We start from the raw sequence: 20,983 nt of genomic DNA, 5'->3' as shown, positions 1-20,983 counted from the left end.
TGATGGACTTTCTAGTTAAACTAGAAACTAGTAACTTTGAGGTAGTCAACACGAAACTAAAAGAGGACATTACTTCAATCAAGAAGCATAAAACTGACGATCTTTATGTCCAGATGGAAACCAAGTTACAACAGAACATAAACACCACTTAAAGGTTAAAAAACATACCAAATTCCAAAGGGATTACAAAGATTTCAAACACGGCAAGGTTTTTCGACAAACCAATAAATATCCACGACGACAAAATAGTGGAAGAGGTTTCTCCTCCAGGGAAACTGATTGGTCAGATGCTGACCAGCCATCTCAACCCAGAAGGAGACCGATATCTAAACACAACACTGAATATCCAAAAGATTCCAATTTCCAACCCAGCCACAACAAAAGTATTTTGAAATACCCAGACAAGGCAGTATCTTTCCTTGACATACCAATTTCCTCAGACATCAATAATTCTCAGTCCATAACCACCAATTCATCTAATCCTTTTTTAGAACAGGACCAACCCTGACAACAGAGGGGAAGATTGAGAGACAGGGACAGATGGGCCTACAAGAATCAGAGCAGATCTCAGATTGTAGCCCCTAACAAGATAATCAACCTCTCTGATTTTCAGTTATCAACTCATCATATCTCTTTCCTTAATAGAGGCCTCTCTTTCGTCCCCACTCCCTCCTGTAATGACTTCAATTGGGCTAAGGACTTAAATCTGTTCGGCAGAAAATTGGCTTTAACCCATATGCACGCTAAAAAGGATCAAGTTATGGCTAATGAATTGGGCCTTTCTAGACAGGACTATGAACTTAATAAGACCTTGGATAGTCTTTTGGATGAAAATAATCCCTCTAGACCCTTAACTAACTTCAAGCCACAGAGCTCCTTTACTCCCAATTTCTCAGATACACCCCATGTCGACCTCTTTGTTCAATTCTCTCTACAGGAATTTGAGAAAATGGAGAAACATCATTCATACACCAGCAATTTAACCCTCAACGAACGTAAAGCCCTTAAAGAACTTCGACAACAAACTAATGTCATAATTAAACCAGCCGACAAAGGGGGCAATATTGTATTGATGAATCGTTCAGACTACATTGACATGTGTATGTCACATCTCAATGACAAGACTTACTATAGGACTCTCCCCTCGGATCCTACATTGATCTTTATAGGAGAGTTAACTACGTTACTGAATGATGCTCTGGACCAAAGGATAATTTGCAAGGACGAATTAAAGTTTTTACTACCGCACAAAAATCCAACTCTCTCTACATTTTATTGTCTACCAAAGATACATAAGGGTACCAGACCCCCTCCAGGTAGACCCATTGTGTCTGGTAACAACTGCTTAACTGAATCTCTCAGTAAGTTTGTTGATAAAGTCTTGCACCCTTTGGTATTGCCGTCCTACCTTCAGGACACCAAGTCTACCTTGCTGACATTACAGAACCTAATGGTTCCACCATATACACAACTTGCTAGTCTGGACGTAGTAGCACTGTACTCCAACATCCCCCACGAAATAGGGATGAGGGCATGCAGAGGCTCTCTCAACAATACAGCATACCACAACAAACAGATTGACTTTATTATGGCTATCTTGGAGTTTACCTTAACTCAATTATTTCATGTTCAATGATCATTACTATCTTCAGATCTCTGGCACTGCCATGGGGACGGCCTGTGCACCTACCCATGCCAACCTGTTTTTGGGGTGGTGGGAGCAACATGTCGTCACTACACCACAATTTAGCCGCTTTCACGATCACATATTGACCTGGCATAGATATATCAACGACATGTTGCTCCTCTGGACAGGGTCCATCCCCATGTTTGAGGATTTTGTCAGACTTCTTAACGAAAACGATATCAATTTGAAATTGACCCATGTCATAGATCAACATGAATTGGTTTTCCTTGATCTTAAAATCTTGCTGGAACAGGATGGCACCATCCAAACAGAACTCTTTAGAAAGGCGACATCAACCAACAGTCTGCTGCATTGGGAGAGTCATCATCCCTTTAGATTGAAAGCCTCCATCCCTTACAGCCAGTATCTGAGGGCCAGACGCAACTGTTCAGTAGATCAGACATTCTACAATGAATGTAGAGCATTGAAATCACTGTTCAGGGCATTAGGGTACCCGAGCCGTGTTCTAAAACATGCCTTCCATCAGGTATGCAGTATTGATAGAAATACTAGCCTACACTCTATCAAACCTAAATCCGAGTCAAAGGCCCCCCGCTGTATTGCTACTTTCGACCAGGGCTGGAAATTTATGTCCCAAGCCCTAAAAAACTGGCCTATCCTTCTATCCAACTCAGAACTCCATCATGTCCTACTCAAGTACCCACCCTTAACAGCTCGCAGACCGATCAATATTTATGATCAACTTGTTTATAGTCATTTGGCACCTCCACAACCATTAACCACCTGGCTATCAAATACCAAGGGTACTTACAAATGTGGACACTGCAAGGCCTGCCAGTATATTTCACCGTCAAAATTTACCACCTCTACCCAAACTCAAAACAGAATTGAGACTAATGCCTTGGTTAACTGTAGCTCTGTGCGACTCATTTATCTGATTACCTGTAGCTGCGGCAAACAGTATATCGGAAAAAACTTTTCAGCAGTTTAGGCGCAGGATTCTGCAACATGTTGCCTCTGTCAAGAATACTATCACACCGACTCCTGTGGCAAGACACATTCTCAACTTCCACGATGGTAACCCGGACAATCTGCAATTTCAGGCAATTGAAAAATGATTACCAAACCCCAGAAAGGGTGACTTTAACAATATTCTACTTAGAAAAGAATCCCAATGGATCTTTTCCTTCAAGACCCTAGCTCCATTAGGTTTGCATGAAGAGTTTAATTATACACCTTTCATTCACAAATGACTTCATCACAAACTCAGACATCTACTTTCCATCCTATGCCATTTAGCTATCTTGTTAAGTTTGGTATTAGTTTAGTCAGTTTTTTACACACAAAACTCTCTAACTTGGCAACCCTCTATAACACCACCTAGCTATTATCATGTGACCATACGACTGGCTTTATAATATTTCCACCGTTGTAGTTGTATTAGCCAGTTTCACTTCGGACCTATGTCTTGAATTTAGTACTCGTACATTCTATCACCTAACTATCCCAGCAGTACACATTAATTAATACTTGTGTATTGTGTACATCCAGTTGCCCACTTTTTCATTGTGCAGCTTTATCAGTTCACACTGTGATGTTTTAGCATTATAAGAATTAAGGGTAACACCCTTCTTTATATATTTTCCAATAAAAACACTCATTATTGTGGTTATTTTTTAATTTATTTAATCATTTATCTCTATTATTTTGCTTTCACACAAGGGTTTTTTCCTTTTCATTTGCATTCCTCTCAAACTGTGCTCATGTTGATCTCATCACTATCACTTTGCATCCTAGTATGATTTTTCCATTCTTTTTTACCTACTGAGCCACCGTATTCGCCCTTTCTGGGCATCCCTCCCTGCAACCAATGAGATTGCAAGGCGGGGGTTTCTAAACCTGGAGAATCAGACAAATCAGTTCCCCCTGATGAGCCTCGGAGTCAGGCGAAACGTGCGTCAGGGCGCAACATCCCTCTCCTGTGCCTCTGAACTTATACTTGGCTTTTGCTAAACCGACTATTTACTTTACACTTTTGACGGCTTTTAGCCGTTTTCCAGCAGTACAGTTAACTATGACTTATTTCTCCTAAGGGATATCTCCCTGTATCTGCCGATTGTGTTCTCTTATTAAGATTAACATACCGACGATCGGACACAACGATTAGTGTATATAGTCATTTCCTGCTATGATTACGGCATCTTGCCGTTCAGGGGCACCAACAATGATATTCTTATCTCTATTAAGTTCCGATCAGGGTTTTCATGACTAATACAGGGTTGTTTTACTTGGTGACGATTGACTTGTCTTTATTACGCTCTATATTTTTCTTTCCTTGATACCTCTCCGTCCCTCTCCTGTACCAGGTGCCCTTGAAGGCACCTTTCTTACCTCTGTCTCATACAGATTGTTTATTTCATTACATCCCTTTAGTTAAGGGTGGTATGACAACTGGACTGTGACTACTTGATACTCTTTATCATTCAATTCACTTATGCACCTCCATTGCGCAAAGGTATTTCTAATCAGATCAGGGAAATCACCCGCTCCGCTTGTACAATTGGTTACATGTGTCCTTTATTCGATACTTATCGCTCTGTATCACTGCGCACTATACTTGAGGTCCATTCCCTTACAGTTATATACTACGAGCTGTTGTAAATAGATATATGCTGGTCCAGCATACCAAGGGTGCGTACGGCATCAACCGGATACATTGTCTATTTTTCTATAGACACCTCCTGTTGAGATTAGTATCATACCCGATTACGGCATCATCTGGTCTTATTGCCTATTTATTTAGACACCGTATGATTTCTTTTCACCTGACAAGCCTGTCACCTTGTATCTTAGTGTACTATATATGGCAACATTCCGCTCACAGCCAGTGACTAGGAGCTGTTGAGATTAGGAACATCGGTTCTACATATTAAGACTTATTACGGTATGAGGCTTGAGCGTTACGGTGCTACCTTATCAACCCTGTCATTATCTACTCTATGTGTGTATTGTATGTACATAGTCTATTCTTATTTATGCATTTTGTCTTTTGATTTTTGTATTCTCTGTTTCTGATTGTCATATCTGACACTCCTCTTTTTTTGTCAGGCAGTCACTGCTGAGATAGTTTCTCTCGATGTCCCACTATTTACAATAAAGGACTTTTATTGTTCTCAATTAGGAACAGACTTTTCCTTCTCCCCTTCCCTTCTCCTTTCCTTTCCCCCCCCCCCCCTTGTCTTCAACATATTCATTATTTTTGGTTACCCCCTCTTCTGTTCCTATACATTGTTATACCTATATTTCGGCCACTCTTTGCATAGTCCCCTAGCTCACATTACTTGAAAGCAGACTCTATTAAGTAGGAGTCTGCTGCTCACTGAGCAGAGAGTTTAGTGGGGACAGGTAGTGAAGGAGGAGGAGGAGGAGGAGATAAGACAGATGGGGAACAGGCATGTAGCTGGGTGACAGTGGGGCGAGGAAGCAGGGGTGGGAGGGAAGAGGAAAGGGCTCGCTAGTCCTGATTTAGTGCAACCTAGCAGATTTGCCCATTTGAGTGAAGGTGTTGGGAGCATCAGCTCAGGAGTAGCTGTACTGCAGGAAGCTGTTACTTCTAACAGCCGAGGTAGCATCCCCTCTAGTATTGGTGGGGATCAAAATGTAAGGAAGGCATGACAGGTGGTGGTAGGGGACTATCATTAGAGTAGATAGGACAATCTGCCGCTCTAAATCGGCTCAACCGAACAGTTTGCTGTCTCCCGGGAGCTCGGGTCCGGCATGTTGCTGACAGTGGATGGATTATTGGGAGGGGGCTGGGGATGACCCAGCGGTCATGGTCCATGTTGGTACCAATAACAAAGTAAGAGTAAGATGGAAGGTCCTAAATAATGATTTCAGGGAATTAGGTAGCAGACTTAAGAAAAGGACCTCCAAGGTGGTATTCTGAGATTACCTGTGCCACGCGTTACAGTGGAAGGCAGCAGGAGATTAGAGAGGTCAATGCGTGGCTTCAGTCTTGGTGCAGGAAGGAGTTTTGGATTTTTAGAGCACTGGGCCGACTTTGCGCTTGGGTACAACCTTTATAGTAGTGATGGATTGCACCTAAACAGGAGAGGGTCTGCAGTGCTGGGGGAACAACGTTGATCTTTTGACCAACATTCAAGTAGGTGAGCACTTGGGAAATAGTGATTCACTGATCACAATATAGTGTCCTTTGAAATAAACTCAAAACAAAAGCACATGGGGTATACTAAAACATTATTTTAAAAAGGCCAATTTCAATAAGTTAAGGGCAGCTTTACAATATATATATCGACTGGCAAACTCTTTAGTGAAAAGAACACTGAGGATAAAAGGATCATCTTCCAACAAATATTGGATAGATACATTTCTCAGTATGTACCCTTGAGCAATAAATATAAAAAACAAATTAAAACCAATTTGGCTTAGTAGAGAAGTAAAACAAGAGATTAGAAATAAGAAAAGGGCATTTAAAAGCATATAAATCTGACAAACCAGATGCCTTTTATAAAAGATATAAGGAAGCAAATAAAGCGTGCCAAAAGGCGATTAGATTTGCTTAATGAAAAAATGATAGCTAAAGAGCAAAACCAACCCCAAAGCATTTTTTAAGTACATAAATTCTGAAACACCCAAAAAATGAAAGTGTAGGTACACTAAAAACTGAAATGGGGGTGCTAGTTAATGAAGACCAGGAAAAGGCAGGAATGATAAATAACTGATTAAATGCCTTTTGTCACTGGATTGTTAGGTGAAAAGCTGCCCTTTGTTGGATTGCCAGCCTCCTTCCTATGGCCCTGGGGTGTATTGCCATTTAAAAAGACTAGTTGGGGCTTATTGGCTTCTAAAGACTGTTTCTGCCCATTTGAATCCATAGGAAGGTGTCTCTCTTCCCCTCCCCAGTTTCCGGTCTATTGTTCTCCAGCAGGGTATTGTCCCAGGCACACTGCCAAACCAGTTGGAACCGACTGCTTTTGTCCCTCCTTGGTCTCTCAACAGCCCTTGCTATGCTTTACCCCATGGCAAACTTACTCTGTTCATGGGATCTGAGCGCTGTTCACCTGCATTGGGCGCTCAGATCCGAGCTATCTGGAGATAGGTAAATGTGGGGGTTCTGTGTAATATAATAATGTATTATGTACTTTTAAGTACCTGGAGATAATTGAGTTTACTGCAGTGCCTTAAGCCAATTATCTCCAGGATGGAGAGGAGGGATTTCATTGTGTATGTGGGTGCGTTTTTATGTTAGTGTTCCCATTAGTTTGTGTCCCTTTTGTCACAGTTTACCACCAGGTCCAGGGGGTGTGCCTCTGGCCTGAAAACTTGTATATAAGGAGTAATAAACGCTCATTGGAGAGATCATCTTGTACCTTCATGAAGTTTCAGCTCATGTTTGGGGGATTGGAGAACTACACTCTGGGGATTGCTATGATCACTATACTCCCCAGGGTATAATCACTAAGCTCTGTTAAGAGCTTGTTCCTGTTCTCTGGAATTCGGAGAGGTTGACCTGCTGGACCCTGGTCTTGGGTCCAGAGTGGATGGAGACGGCAAAATCCCAACCAAGCTGCGGCGGTTCGTGGGACTCTACAGTGGTTATGGTATCTGGCAGAGTGCTTGGAGTCCTCGGGAAGCAGTAGGAGCATCCATCAGCGGAAGGTACCCGGTCGGGGTGCAAGCGGTTTCGTTGCAAACTATTTCTCCTCCGTATATATTAAGGAAGGACCCATGGCAATAGATGTGCAAATGATTGCTACTAAAAACTCAAGACAAGGTGCTGCAGCAACTAAAGAAAGTTAATATAAACAAAGCTCCAGGGCCTGGCTGTATCCATCAACGGGTACTTAAGGAACCAAGTGTAGAAATAAGTGAACCTCTGTTTTTAATCTTTCAAGAAGTGTTCGAGGATTGGAGAAAGGCAGATGTGATTCCTATATTCAAAAAGGGTTCAAAATCCTTGCCTGGAAATTATAGACCTGTGAGCTTAACTTCTGTGGCTGGGAAAATATTTGAAAGGTTATTAAGGGATAATATTCAAGAATTCCTTGAGGAACATGGTTATCAGCAAAAATCTTTCAGTGTTTGCAGATGACACAAAACTCTAAAATTATACAATGTGAGCAAGCTATTACTTTGTTGCAGAGGGATTTAGATAGACTGGGGGACTGGGCACTCAAATGGCAGATGAAATGTAATGTTGAAAAATGCAAAGTTATGCACTTCGGCGTAAAGAATACACAAGCAACGTATATTCTTAATGGAAGCGAATAAGGGATAACACACAAAAAGGATTTTGGAATTGTTATAGACAACAAACTATGTAACAATATCCAATGTCAATCAGCAGTGGCCAAGGCCAGTCTGGTATTGTCATGCATGAAAAAGGGCATTCATTCTCAGGATGAGAATATAATTTTGCCTCTTTATAAATCACTGGTAAGACCACATATTGAATATGCTGTGCAATTTTGGGCACCTGTTCTAAAGAAGGATATTAGGGCACTAGAAAAAGTGCAGAGGCGGGCTACAAAATTAATAAAAGGAATGGAACATATCAGCTATGAAGAAAGATTAACAAATTTAAACCTATTTATACAAATATATTCAGGGCCAAAACAAACCATTGTGTGGAAATCTATTCACAAACTGGACTTTACATAGGACACTAGGTCATGCGTTTAGACTGGAAGAAAGAAGATTTCATCTAAGGCAAAGGAAAGGTTTTTTTACTGGAAGAACAATACGGATGTGGAATTCTCTGCCTTAAGAAGTGGTTTTATCAGAGTCCATACAGATGGTCAAACAGCTACTAGATCGAGGGTAGGCAACCTTTGGCACTCCAGATGTTGTGAACTACATCCTCCATGCGCTTACATCCATAATGCTGGCAAAGCATCATGGGAGGAGTAGTCCAAAACATCTGCAGTGCCAAAGGTTGCCTATGCATCTACTAGATGCATACTTGCAAAAACGGAATATTCAAGGATATAATCTTTCAATGTAGGGTAATAACTGCTTGAGCCAAGGATAAATCTTACTGCCATTCTGGGGTCAAGAATGAATTATTTTCCTAGCTTGCTTCAAACAGGAGTTGTTTGCCTTCTTTTGGATCAACAGCAAAAAACAAATGTGAGGAAGGCTGAACTTGGACACAAGTCTCTTTTTTAAGCTATGTAACTATATATTTCTGGTAATCCTGGCATTTTGACCTTGGCTTGCCTACTTTTCTCCTTTCTATTGTCCCTCACCTGGCTATTAACGTTTATTCTGACTTCTGTATCCCAGACCTTAGCTTGTCTTTTACTACTTTATTGGCATTTAATTTGGCCATTCTAAGGTCTGTTAACAGGCTTACGGTCTTCTCATATTTCCTGCCCTTGTCTTTGCTTGTTGGATCCTATCTATCCTTGACATTAGGACAGGGCCATTTTGGATCCTGCAAATATAAGCTAGCAAATGACTACCAACAAGATCAAAGTATAAGAACTTGATCATAGGAGGGATCAGTTTGCTCAGGCACTTCAGACTGCTATGACTCTCCAGCCTGCCGTGTCTGAGGCATCCTACTATAAAAGCCATTCTATTAACTTGACACCTCCTCCTAGGTTTATTAGTGAACATCTTGAATGTTGAGGATTCTTGAGTATCACTTTGAGGCTTCACCTAGGTCTTTCCTTCTGACCAAAGATTGTTTTTTTTTTTCCGCATGAACCAATTGACTGGTAAGGCTTTACCTTGGGCTTACCCTTTGTGGGAAAGCGAGAGATCCATAGCTTATAATTAGTGATGTACCGAACTGTCCGCCGGCGAACAGTTCCCGGCGAAATTAGCGTGTTCGCGTTCGCCGCGGCGGGCGGACACATGCGCAGTTCGATCCGCCCCCTATTCGTCATCATTGGGCAAACTTTGACCCTGTGCCTCTCTGTCAGCAGACACATTCCAGCCAATCAGCAGCACTCCCTCCCTTCCACACCCTCCAGCCTCCCTCCCAGCATCCATTTTCGATTCATTCGGAAGATGCATGCTTAGTGAGAGGAGGGAAAGTTTAGCTGCTGCTGATTACATAGGGAAATTGATAGCTAGGCTAGGGTATTCAGTGTCCACTACAATCCTGAAGGACTCATCTGATCTCTGCTGTAAGGACAGCACCCCAAAAAGCCCTTTTTAGGGCTATAACAGCCTGCTTTTTTTTTTCCTGTGTAATGTAATTGCAGGTGCCTGCCTGCCAGCTTCTGTGTGAGGTTCACATTGGATACTGTGCCTATTTGCCTAGTGCCACCACTCAGATCTGTTTTAACAATAGGTTAAGCTTTAGATTTAAAAGAATTTTTTTTTTTTCACTGTAATAGAAGATCAGTTAGTTGTCTGCAAGCATCTTGGTGTCAGGCCTACTTCAGCGTGTGCTCTGCAGACCTGTGCCAGCGTGCTTTGACAGTTGCCAATCATATCTGGTGTCTCTATAGCGTGCTTTTACAACCAAAATTTGTTTTTCACTGTTATAGATTGAATAGCAGTTACTTGTCTTCAAGCGGGTGTCTCAGGCCTACAGTGTGTGCTCTGCAGAACTGTTCCAGTGCACATTGCCAATCATATCTGGTCTCACAGTAGCTTGCACGCATAGTACCACAAATCCCCAAAAAAATGACAGGCAGAGGCAGGCCACCCCGCAGGGGCCGTTGTGGTCGTGGTGCTGTGATTCCCTTTTGCCCTAGAATAATGCCCAGTTTTCAGAAGCCACGTACCCTGAACTTGAAAAGTTCTGAGGACATAGTTGACTGGCTAACACAGGACACCCAATCTTGTACAGCCTCCGCTCGGAACCTTGACGCACCATCCTCCTCCAGCTTAGCTTCAGGCACCTCTCAAGATAGCACTCACCCGCCTGCCGCCACCACCAAAACTAGCACCACAGCCGCTTTACTTGGTATGTCAGAGGAGTTATTCACACACCCGTTTGAAGAAATGAGTGATGCGCAACCATTATTGCTAGAGGATGTAGATAACAGGGATATGTCTCAGGCAGGCAGCATTAAACACATGGAGGTACGGTGTGATGATGTTGTACCCGCTGCTGCTTCCTTTTCTGAGTTGTCAGATACAAGCGAAGCGGTTGATGATGACGATGCGTCCATGGATGTCACGTGGGTGCCCGCTAGAAGAGAAGAAGAACAGGGCGAAAGTTCAGATGGGGAGACAGAGGAGGAGGAGGAGACCAGTTGGAAGCAGGGGGGGTCGTCGCAAGGAGCTAGTGGCACAGTCAGACAGCATGCATCGGCACCCGGGGTCAGCCCGACAGCACGCCAATCAACGCATGCTGTGTCCACCACCAGAATGCCGTCATTGCAGAGCTCAGCAGTGTGGCATTTTTTTTGTGTGTCTGCCTCTGACAACAGCGATGCCATTTGCAACCTGTGCCAAAAGAAACAGTCGTGGGAAGTCCAACACCCACCTAGGTACAACTGCTTTGCGTAGGCACATGATCTCACATCACAAACGCCTATGGGATCAACACATGAGTACAAGCAGCATGCCTACTCTAAGCCGCCATCCTCCTCCTGGTCCAGCATCTTCAGCCACGTCAACCACTGCTGTCCTTCTTGCCCCCTCTCAACCATCCGCCACTCCGTCTCCCGCCTTGAGCAGTTCCCGCTCATCTGCCCACAGTCATGTGTCTGTCAAGGACATGTTTCAGCGTAAGAAGCCAATGTCACCAAGTCACCCCCTTGCCCAGCGTCTGACAGCTGGCTTGTCCGAACTATTAGCCCGCCAGCTTTTACCATACAATCTGGTTGAGTCTGAGGCGTTCAAAAAATTTGTAGCTATTGGGACACCGCAGTGGAAGGTACCCAGCCGGAATTTCTTTTCACAAAAGGCAATCCCCAACTTGTACTCGATTGTGCAAAAGGAAGTCATGGCATGTCTGGCACACAGTGTTGGGGCAAGGGTCCATCTGACCACTGATACCTGGTCTGCAAAACATGGTCAGGGCAGGTATATCACCTACACTGCGCATTGGGTAAACCTGCTGATGGCTGACAATCAAGGAATGCGTGGCATTGCAGAGGAGTTGGTGACACCGCCACGAATTGCAGGCAGTCCTGCTGCCACCTCCTCTACTCCTCCTACTCCATCCTCTTCCATAACCTCCTCGGCTGAGTCCTCTTGTGCCGCTGCTTCTTGCTCCACATCAACGGCACCCCCCCAGCTCCCCAGGTACTATTTCACATCCCGGATACGGCAGTGTCACGCCGTCTTGGGTTTGACTTGCTTGAAAGCAGAGAGAGTCACACCGGACAAGCACTCCTGTCCGCCCTGAACGCACAGGTGGAAAAGTGGCTGACTCCGCAGCAACTGGATATCGGCAAAGTGGTGTGTGACAACGGAAAAAATTTGATAGCGGCATTGAAGTTGGGCAAGTTGACACATGTGCCGTGCATGGCACATGTGTGTAATCTGATCGTACAACGCTTTGTGCATAAGTACACAGGCTTACAGGACGTCCTGAAGCAGGCCAGGAAGGTGTGTGGCCATTTCAGGCGTTCCTACACGGCCATGGCTCACTTTGCCGATATCCAGCGGCGAAACAACATGCCAGTGAGGCGCTTGATTTGCGACAGCCCTACACGTTGGAATTCAACACTCCTAATGTTCGACCGCCTGCTCCAACAAGAAAAAGCTGTTAATGAATATTTGTATGACCGGGGTGCTAGGACAGCCTCTGGGGAGCTGGTAATTTTTTTTCCACGTTACTGGACGCTCATGCGCAATGCCTGTAGGCTCATGCGTCCTTTTGAGGAGGTGACAAACCTAGTCAGTCGCAACGAAGGCACCATCAGCGACATCATACCATTTGTTTTCTTCATGGAGCGTGCCCTGCGAAGAGTGCTGGATCAGGCCGTAGATGAGCGTGAAGAGGAAGAGTTGTGGTCACCATCACCACCAGAAACAGCCTTATCAGCATCGCTTGCTGGACCTGCGGCAACGCTGGAAGAGGATTGTGAGGAAGAGGAGTCAGAGGAGGATTGTAGCTTTGAGGAGGAGGAGGAGGAGCAAGACCAAACACAACAGGCATCCCAGGGTGCTCGTTGTCACCTATCTGGTACCCGTGGTGTTGTACGTGGCTGGGGGGAAGAACATACCTTCAATGACATCAGTGAGGAGGAGGAACGGGAAATGAGTAGCTCGGCATCCAACCTTGTGCAAATGGGGTCTTTCATGCTGTCCTGCCTGTTGAGGGACCCTCGTATAAAAAGGCTGAAGGAGAACGACCTGTACTGGGTGTCCACGCTACTAGACCCCCGGTATAAGCAGAAAGTGGCGGAAATGTTACCGAATTACAACAAGTCGGAAAGGATGCAGCATTTGCAAAATAAATTAAAAAGTATGCTTTACACAGCGTATAAGGGTGATGTCACAGCACAACGGGAATCTAACAGGGGGAGAGGTGGAAGTCATCCTCCTCCTCCTCCCACGACGGCAACGACAGGACGCTTTAAAGAAGTGTTGTTGATGGAGGACATGCGGACCTTTTTAGGTCCTATGCATCGCCACAGCCCTTCGGGATCCACCCTCAGAGAGCGACTCGACCGACAGGTAGCAGACTACCTCGCCTTAACTGCAGATATCGACACTCTGAGGAGCGATGAACCCCTTGACTACTGGGTGTGCAGGCTTGACCTGTGGCCTGAGCTATCCCAATTTGCGATAGAACTTCTGGCCTGCCCCGCTTCAAGTGTCCTGTCAGAAAGGACCTTCAGTGCAGCAGGAGGTATTGTCACTGAGAAGAGAAGTCGCCTAGGTCAAAAAAGTCTAGATTACCTCACCTTTATTAAGATGAATGAGGGATGGATCCCGAAGGGACTGACACTGGGCGATACATTCGCTTAAAAAATGCCTGATGAGATGAGCTGCCTTGGGCTAAAAATGGTCCACTGCTGTATTTTAGCTCTGAATGACGTTTGACTTGCGTGACTTATCCGCCACCAACTAGGGTTCAAGCCGCCATGTTTTAGGGCACTTTCTGCCTGTGAAACAAACATGCAAGCTACAGCAGCGGCTGCAACAATACCAAATTTTTCAGGCATGTGTACATGCCTAATTTTTAGCCCCACTGGTGCAAGTGGACTGATTACAATTACAGGGCCTCTAAAGAGTCCTGTATTGTTATTTGTCGTCACTACCTTCCCGCTTTGGGAGTGGGTCATTTGCGCCCCTGCTGCCTTCCTTGCATGTGGTAGCTGTTTGTCAGGGATTTGTCAATCCATATCTGCCAAGTGACCCTATGTAGGAGGAACAGTCCCTATTCTGCTCTGTGTCAGTGTGTATCAGGGGTTTTGAGGATAGGTGTCAATCCATATCTGCCAAGTGACCCTATGTAGGGGGAACAGTCTCTATTCTGCTCTGTGTCAGTGTGTATCAGGGCTGGGCTTTGAGGACAGGTGTCAATGTTAGGTGATTTCTGCCCTTTATGGATTAAAAGCAGACTCTGCATCAACTGTGCAATTTTCCATGGGAGTTTTGCCATGGATCCCCCTCTGGCATGCCACAGTCCAGGTGTTAGTCCCCTTGAAACAACTTTTCCATCACGATTGTGGCCAGAAAGAGTCCCTGTTTTTAAAATTCGCCTGCCCATTGAAGTCAATGGCGGTTCGCGAACATTTGCGGAAGTTCGCGTTCGCCGTTCGCGAACCGAAAATTCCGGGTTCGCGACAACACTACTTATAATTAATAGAGTCACAGAGTTTAAGCTGTCTTTCAAACCTTTAGGGAAAGAAAAATCCACTGCTAAGGCTGTGATGCGCATAAAGCAGGGGAATTGTTCAGTATCAGACTATGCCATCGTACCCGAACTTTAGCTCACAAAGTCGACGACTAATAGTGGCTTGGTTATAGCATTCGCAGAGGTACTGTATGACCCCTTGTTAGACTAAACCACAGCTAAAGATTTACCAGAGGGGATAAACAAATATATAACTTACATGATGCAAATAGATAACCGCAGCGTTTTTCTTTGGCTCCTCGTTTTTTTTTCCCCCCTCTATGCAGCTAGGTGTAACTAAGCTATCGGAGGCTAAGCAGAAATACAGGAGAGGTGAGGGTTTGTGTTATTTTGTGGCAAATTAGGTCATCTATGGTTAACATGCCCTATCTGTCCAGAAAACGTGCTCACCTAAGGACCATTAAGGGACCGGCCTTAGATATTATGTACATGTCCCCTACTACACTTCATAATAGATTCCTGCTTCCTATTTCGCTATCTTGGGGTGGTGACATTTTAGACACCAAAGCTCTTATAGATTCTGGAGCAGCAGAGAATTTCATAGATGCTGAATATTCTCTTACATCATGTACCACTAAAAAGCAGAGCAACACTTTTGGCCATTGAGGCCATTAGATGGTAGATGGGACGGACCACGTGGCACCCTGACTGGGTACCTCTGTCAATCGCTGCTTCCTAGTAATCTTTGAGCACCATAAGCACTGCACTGGACACTATAACCACCGTAAACCACACAAACCGCCGCAGCTTTGTTGGGGTCTCGCTGTCCTCCACCCACCCTGGACCAGGATTCAGCTTCCAGTGGGTAGACCTCTCCTAATCCAGAAAGCAAAGCAGGCCGCTTTTACAAGAGAAGTCGTAAGCCAAGGGAGTATAGTTATTATAGCAATCCCCAGAGGGAACAATGGCTCTATAAAACCCCCAACCATGAGCCTAGACTTCATGATGGGTAAAACAAAACTTTAATGGCAGCCACAGCTGACCTTAAATGCAAGGGGCACTCCCTCATGGACCTGAGAGAAGACTACAGTAAAAACATACACGATTACATTGGCTCTCTGGTCCAGGACACTCCCATGCAAAATAGGTCAATCCCTCCCCTGTTCATGGGAGATAATTGAGTCAGCATTGTATTAAATTCAATTATTTTCCAGGCAAAGAAAACACACGAAAAAATAAAAAAAATAAAAAGACTCAAAAAACCTTCAAAACACAAAACCCACACAAGTTACATCCCCTGATAGCCCCGATCTAGGTGACCAACATATTAAAAAATCACCTTGCTTTCTCTTTACACAGCCCTCATATTGATTGGATTCAGGGTGAAGTATTATCTTGGGGTGATGCATACAACCAATCAAACCTATCTATACTATTAATGTACCTACTGCCACACCTTTATCCACAGAAATACGTTCCCAATATGTTGGTTAAAGAGGTGTTCAACAAGATTCATGCTGAAACGCTGCCACCACACAGAACTTAAGACTGTGCCATTTATTTATTGCCTGGTACTACGCATCTTAGAGGTCATGTGTATCAAATATTAGGGTTGTGCATGGGAAAAATGTTCGGTTCGGGACTTCAGAACTTTGGATACGTGTAGATGTAGGGTTAGTTTAGGCGTAGGGTTAGGGTTAGGAATATTGTTAGGGTTACCAAACTCCTACAAGACTCCTCTGTTTTGCCCATTCTACATCAATCATTGAAGTCATCCCATTGTTCTTAACCCTTTTGTCTTGTGCAACACCCCCACTGTATTCTAAGACCTGATTAATGAGGTTGAGAAATTATTCATTTATATGTCTTGGTGTATCTTGACGATGTACTCATCTTCTCTCCCGATCTCCACACACACACACACACACACACACACACACACACACACACATCACATTCATGTGAAGACAGTTCTACAGATATTGTTAAAGAATGGTTTACATTGCAAATTAGAAAAATGCCTCTTTGGCTGAGGTTAATTTCTTGGGTACATAATTTCTTCTGGTTTTACTATGGATCCCAAAAAAAATTAGAAGCCGTACTCAACTGGCCCTTAACCAAATTTCTAAAAGCCATTCAGCGATTTATGGATTGATCCAAGGGTTTTCAACCTTAATAGCTCCTATCCTGAACCTAACAAAGAAAGGGTCTGTGACAAACTGCCATTTGCCACTGGGCATTGGAGAGGACGGATTGCTAGCCTCCTGCCCTGCAACTATGGCCCTGGGATGTATTGCCCTTTAAGGAACTGAGTTGGGGCTTATGGACTTATATTATGCTGTTTCTGGCCCTTTAACTGTGTTGTACAAAGAATGGTTAAGTTTGAACTGATTCAGTCGAAGTGCCGAAGTCGTTGCCATTCGAATAACGAACACGTGGCGGTGACCATTTTAACTTATTCGAACGCGGTCAGCGGTGTGTGCTCGGTGTAAAATAGACCAACCGCACAGCCCAAATCCATGGAACTGTTTTGGGCATGAAAATGTACTTGCGGTCGGTCAAAAGTGACATATCTATCTTCCGAACGGCTGAACGGATTCGAATGATTTTTGGGAATGTTTGTATTTGGAATGTGCTAATTAATCATACGTGACTTAATATTGGATGTATAGTTTTGGATATTAATATTGGATGTATAGTTTTAGAGTTATGAAAGTTGGGTAAAAAGTATGTTTTAAACTGTACGACTTATTGTGTTACCTCTCAGGCTAAAGGGAGGAGGTGTGGGATGTAACCATTGTTTGATTGGCTAATGTATAATTGTCTGTGGGCGTCTCCCTTGCATGGGAGAATTGCATTAAAGCAGAGTGTGTGTCATTAAACCTCAGTTCTTCTTGACTCAAAACACGTAGTGTTGTCTCGTGATTGGAGGGGACAGCTATAGTCACACTGGGGATTGCTTTGCGCTGCATACTCCCTTGAGCTTTAATCACTTAGCACTTTTAAGAGCTTGTTCCTGAAATGCTCTCCTGGAGGAGAGGTCTTCCCCACACAGTCCTGGAGGACAGAAGCTGATCCAGGGTGGACAGAAGATGTCGAGACTCCAGTTAAGCTACGGCGGTTGTGGTGTCTGGTGCGGTGCTTGTGGCTCAGTATGACATTAAAACTGACTGGAGCCATATGGATACGGAGCTATTTTGCAGACACTTGTCTCAAGACACCAGCTTGTGCAATTTGTGCTTCTACCTCACATGCCTCAGACTATTGTCCCATCATGCCAGAGTCCACACCTAGGACTCTCCAGGAGAGACAGACTATGATGGACAGATCATGCAAGGACAAACTCCATGGTCCTATTTTTACCTCGGGAAGTCATAGATATGTAACAACTTTAATGTAGGTACATGTGGCTATAGTGCCTGCAGATTGTTACATGTGTGTTCACATTGTTTTAGGGCTCATGCCAAGTCCATGTGTCCTAATGAAGGTCATGCTAAACCATATTTAACATCCATAAACATTGGTTCTTTGGCTCAAGCATTAGCTTCTCACTGATCCAAACATCTAGTGAATTTCTTGAAAATTCAAATTATTATTACAAGTGCACTTGGAGAAGCGAGAATTAGACACCAGATACCTGTTGGTATTCAAAATAAGCCTCTGCCGTTTTATTCATCAGCTGGGTTTTATACATTAAAAAGTAAGTGCTTACGTGCAAATACAGTAATAGGAAGGGAGTACAGATAAGACATAGGGATGAACATCATGTACACATAAAAAATAAGTTCCAAGGTAAGAAAGAACAAAAAGAGACATCTCAGGTGGGGGCTCTCTGCTCCTGGAACTAGACATATATGGTCTTAAGTGTTGTGCTAAGCATCATGCATTTCCTTTCCTGAGTCCAAGTTAGCCAATTTTAATATAGGATATTATGACACCTATAAGCTTCGGCCTTGGAATCAAGAAATTCTATCACACACACACGTTCGTTAATTTCTTGGGTATCCTGCTCAATTCAGTCAGCATGGAAGCGAGCCTGCCCTCAGGCAAAATTGATGGTATCCTACAAACCTTAAATGACACTCTGCATAATAGGACATTCAATCGAAAGGAATTGCAATCTTTGTTTGGCTCACTAAATTTTGCAATACGTATTATTCCGCAAGGTAGAGCCTTTATTTCTAGACTCCTCTGCCTCCTTCCTCTATTGCCAAATGACTAGCGTATTTGCCTGGATTCACAGGCTACTGCTGATTTATTAATGTGACGCAAATTTCTTGTTGCAATGGAATGGCAGAAGTATGTTTTTACCACATTTGTCTATCCATTCTCCTGTCATTTTGACGGATGCTGCAGCATCAACAGGTTTTGTTGCCATATTTGGCAATGAGTGGCTCTGGGATGGTTGGTCAGAGGTTCAGCACATCGAAGGGTTCTCACGCACCTCAGCCTTATTCGAGGTATACCCTATAGTTGCAGCAGCCATGGTATGGGGTCAGTTTTGGGTAGGAAGCTCGGTACGCTTTTTTCCTACAACCTAGCTACCTGCCACATCATAAACAAGGAACGTTCCTCACCTCTGATGATCATAAGATTCATGAGAAGACTGACCTGGCTGACTGCCTGTAATCAGTTTTATTTGGGGTGTTGTCATGTACCAGGGATCTATAATACTGCAGCTGACAAATTGTCTTGCTTTGAATGCCAGGCCTTCAGAGACACGTTAACCATGGCCTCCCCAACAGCCACTGCAGCACCGTGTTTTCAGGATCTTGTAATGGACTAAAAGAATTGGCAAGTCATAGTCTCAGCTTGGCTAGTTTAGCCCTGTCTGAAAACACTAAACCGTCCTACAATAGAGCCTTCAAACAGTATAAGAGATTTATGTTAGAACATAACTTGGTTCAGTTTTTTACCATTTCAACGCAGTGTGATCCTTGTTTGCAGATAGCACGGTTCTCTAGGGTAAACAGGCACAGTACTTTTATTTTCATATAATCCAGGCACTTTATTTCTAAGTCCACACAGGAGACAACAGCAAATGAAACCATAAATATAACAAATCCCTATAAACAAAAACCTAGCTCGTCTGAGCACTCACTAACATCAGGTTCCCTATATCTCAAGAGTTTAAACTATAACAGAATAATTGGTTTCACCAACCTAGTGCCTTTGTCAGATCTCTGCACTCAACACCCAGTTAGCATGTGGCTTCCATTCCTTCTAGAAATAAGCAATTCTCTCCTTTCCTCACTCCAGTGCTCTCAGCTAGCCTGCTGCTTTCCTTTCTGCGCTCCCAGTGCTCCAAGCCAGCCTTAACTGCTTTCCTTTCTGCACTCCCAGTGCTCGGTCTCCTTGACTCTCTCACAGGAGAGAACAGCGTCTCTCCTACCTGCTTCCCGGGAGGAAGCCAGCAATCCCCCTTTACCTGCCTAGCAGGGAGGGGTTTATTCCCACTGCTGCAGCTGATCTCCAGCTGAGCAGTGGTTTGGAGAAAGATCAAAACTCTGACCTGGAACTTATTTCTCGCAGTTGTATGCAAACTGCGGAGTGGAGCATTGGACCACCCTGCTCTCCAAATGCTCCACCCCAGGGTCCCATAACTAAACTTTGGTTTGTGTTGCCTACAACACATACTACAGATACTCCCCCTGGGGTTAAATGTTATAGGCCTATCTGCCTTCACTTTCTCACAGCTGGTAGCTATTGCATCCTTTTGTCATCTCAAACACCATTAAATTATATTTAACCGGCATCCAACACCACATGTATACCTTATACCCAGATAACCCTAGTTTTTTTTTATCATCTTACCCCATTAAAAACATACTAAAAGGCATACAGATAACCGGTACCACTCCTCCAACCACAAGATTACCAATACACAGACCGTTATTTAAGGACATGTCTGACTTATTGGATACTGCCCAGTCTGAACACACCACAAATCTGGTAATCAAAACAGCCATTTATTTGGCTTATTACGGTTTTCTTAGACCTTGCAAATTTAGCATACATGGTAACAAATACGCACAAGACTGCCTCAAACATTCCTATCTCATTAAACGACAAGATCACTATATCTTGTCCCTACCCGTTACTAAAACAAGTCAGCTGGGTAAAGTAGTGCATATCACATATTATCCTACTTCAAACAAGGGGTGCCCGGTAAAAGTACGGAATACATATCTCCAATCATTACCGCCTCAGTCTGACATCCCGCTGCTAGTCCTCCACAAAGCAGTCTTAACAGCGAAATTCATGCACTACGTACGCATATTACTGACCAGACTGTCTGAACGCTAGCATTTTTTATGGCCATTCTTTTCGGATAGGGGCAGCTTCCACAGCCTCTAGTCACGATAATCCAGTACACTTAATTAAGTCTTTTGGCCGCTGGAAGTCATCAGCATTTGCTTAGGCCCTTGCGAGATAGCGCAGCTAAGCGGACAAGGGCACATGTAGGAGTGTGGGGATAGATGCGTTGGAGTGTCTTTGGAAGTGTGTGTGTGTGTGTGTGTGTGTGGGGGGTGGGGGGGGGTTAGGGCTATGTGAGCTGGTAGGGGGGAGGTCTTTCCTCAGTGCCACTTGGGATT

At 44.0% G+C, this 20,983-nt stretch overlaps 1 protein-coding gene across 1 annotated transcript in view; it reads left to right on the top strand.

Moving 5' to 3' along the window:
• The first annotated feature begins 1,796 nt into the window (after positions 1–1,796).
• Positions 1,797–20,983, top strand: part of LOC134609318 (serine/threonine-protein kinase SBK1-like) — a 34,129-nt gene continuing 14,942 nt past the window's right edge. Inside the window, exon 1 of the mRNA XM_063452998.1 lies at positions 1,797–1,989. Within this exon, the coding sequence (XP_063309068.1) occupies positions 1,797–1,989 (193 nt within the window). The remainder of the gene's footprint in view (positions 1,990–20,983) is intronic.

The sequence above is a fragment of the Pelobates fuscus genome, chromosome 4 (assembly GCF_036172605.1).
Source record: "Pelobates fuscus isolate aPelFus1 chromosome 4, aPelFus1.pri, whole genome shotgun sequence".
NCBI classification, from domain to species: domain Eukaryota; kingdom Metazoa; phylum Chordata; class Amphibia; order Anura; family Pelobatidae; genus Pelobates; species Pelobates fuscus.
Note: the sequence above shows the minus strand (reverse complement) of the source record. Positions and strands in the feature narration are given on the sequence as shown.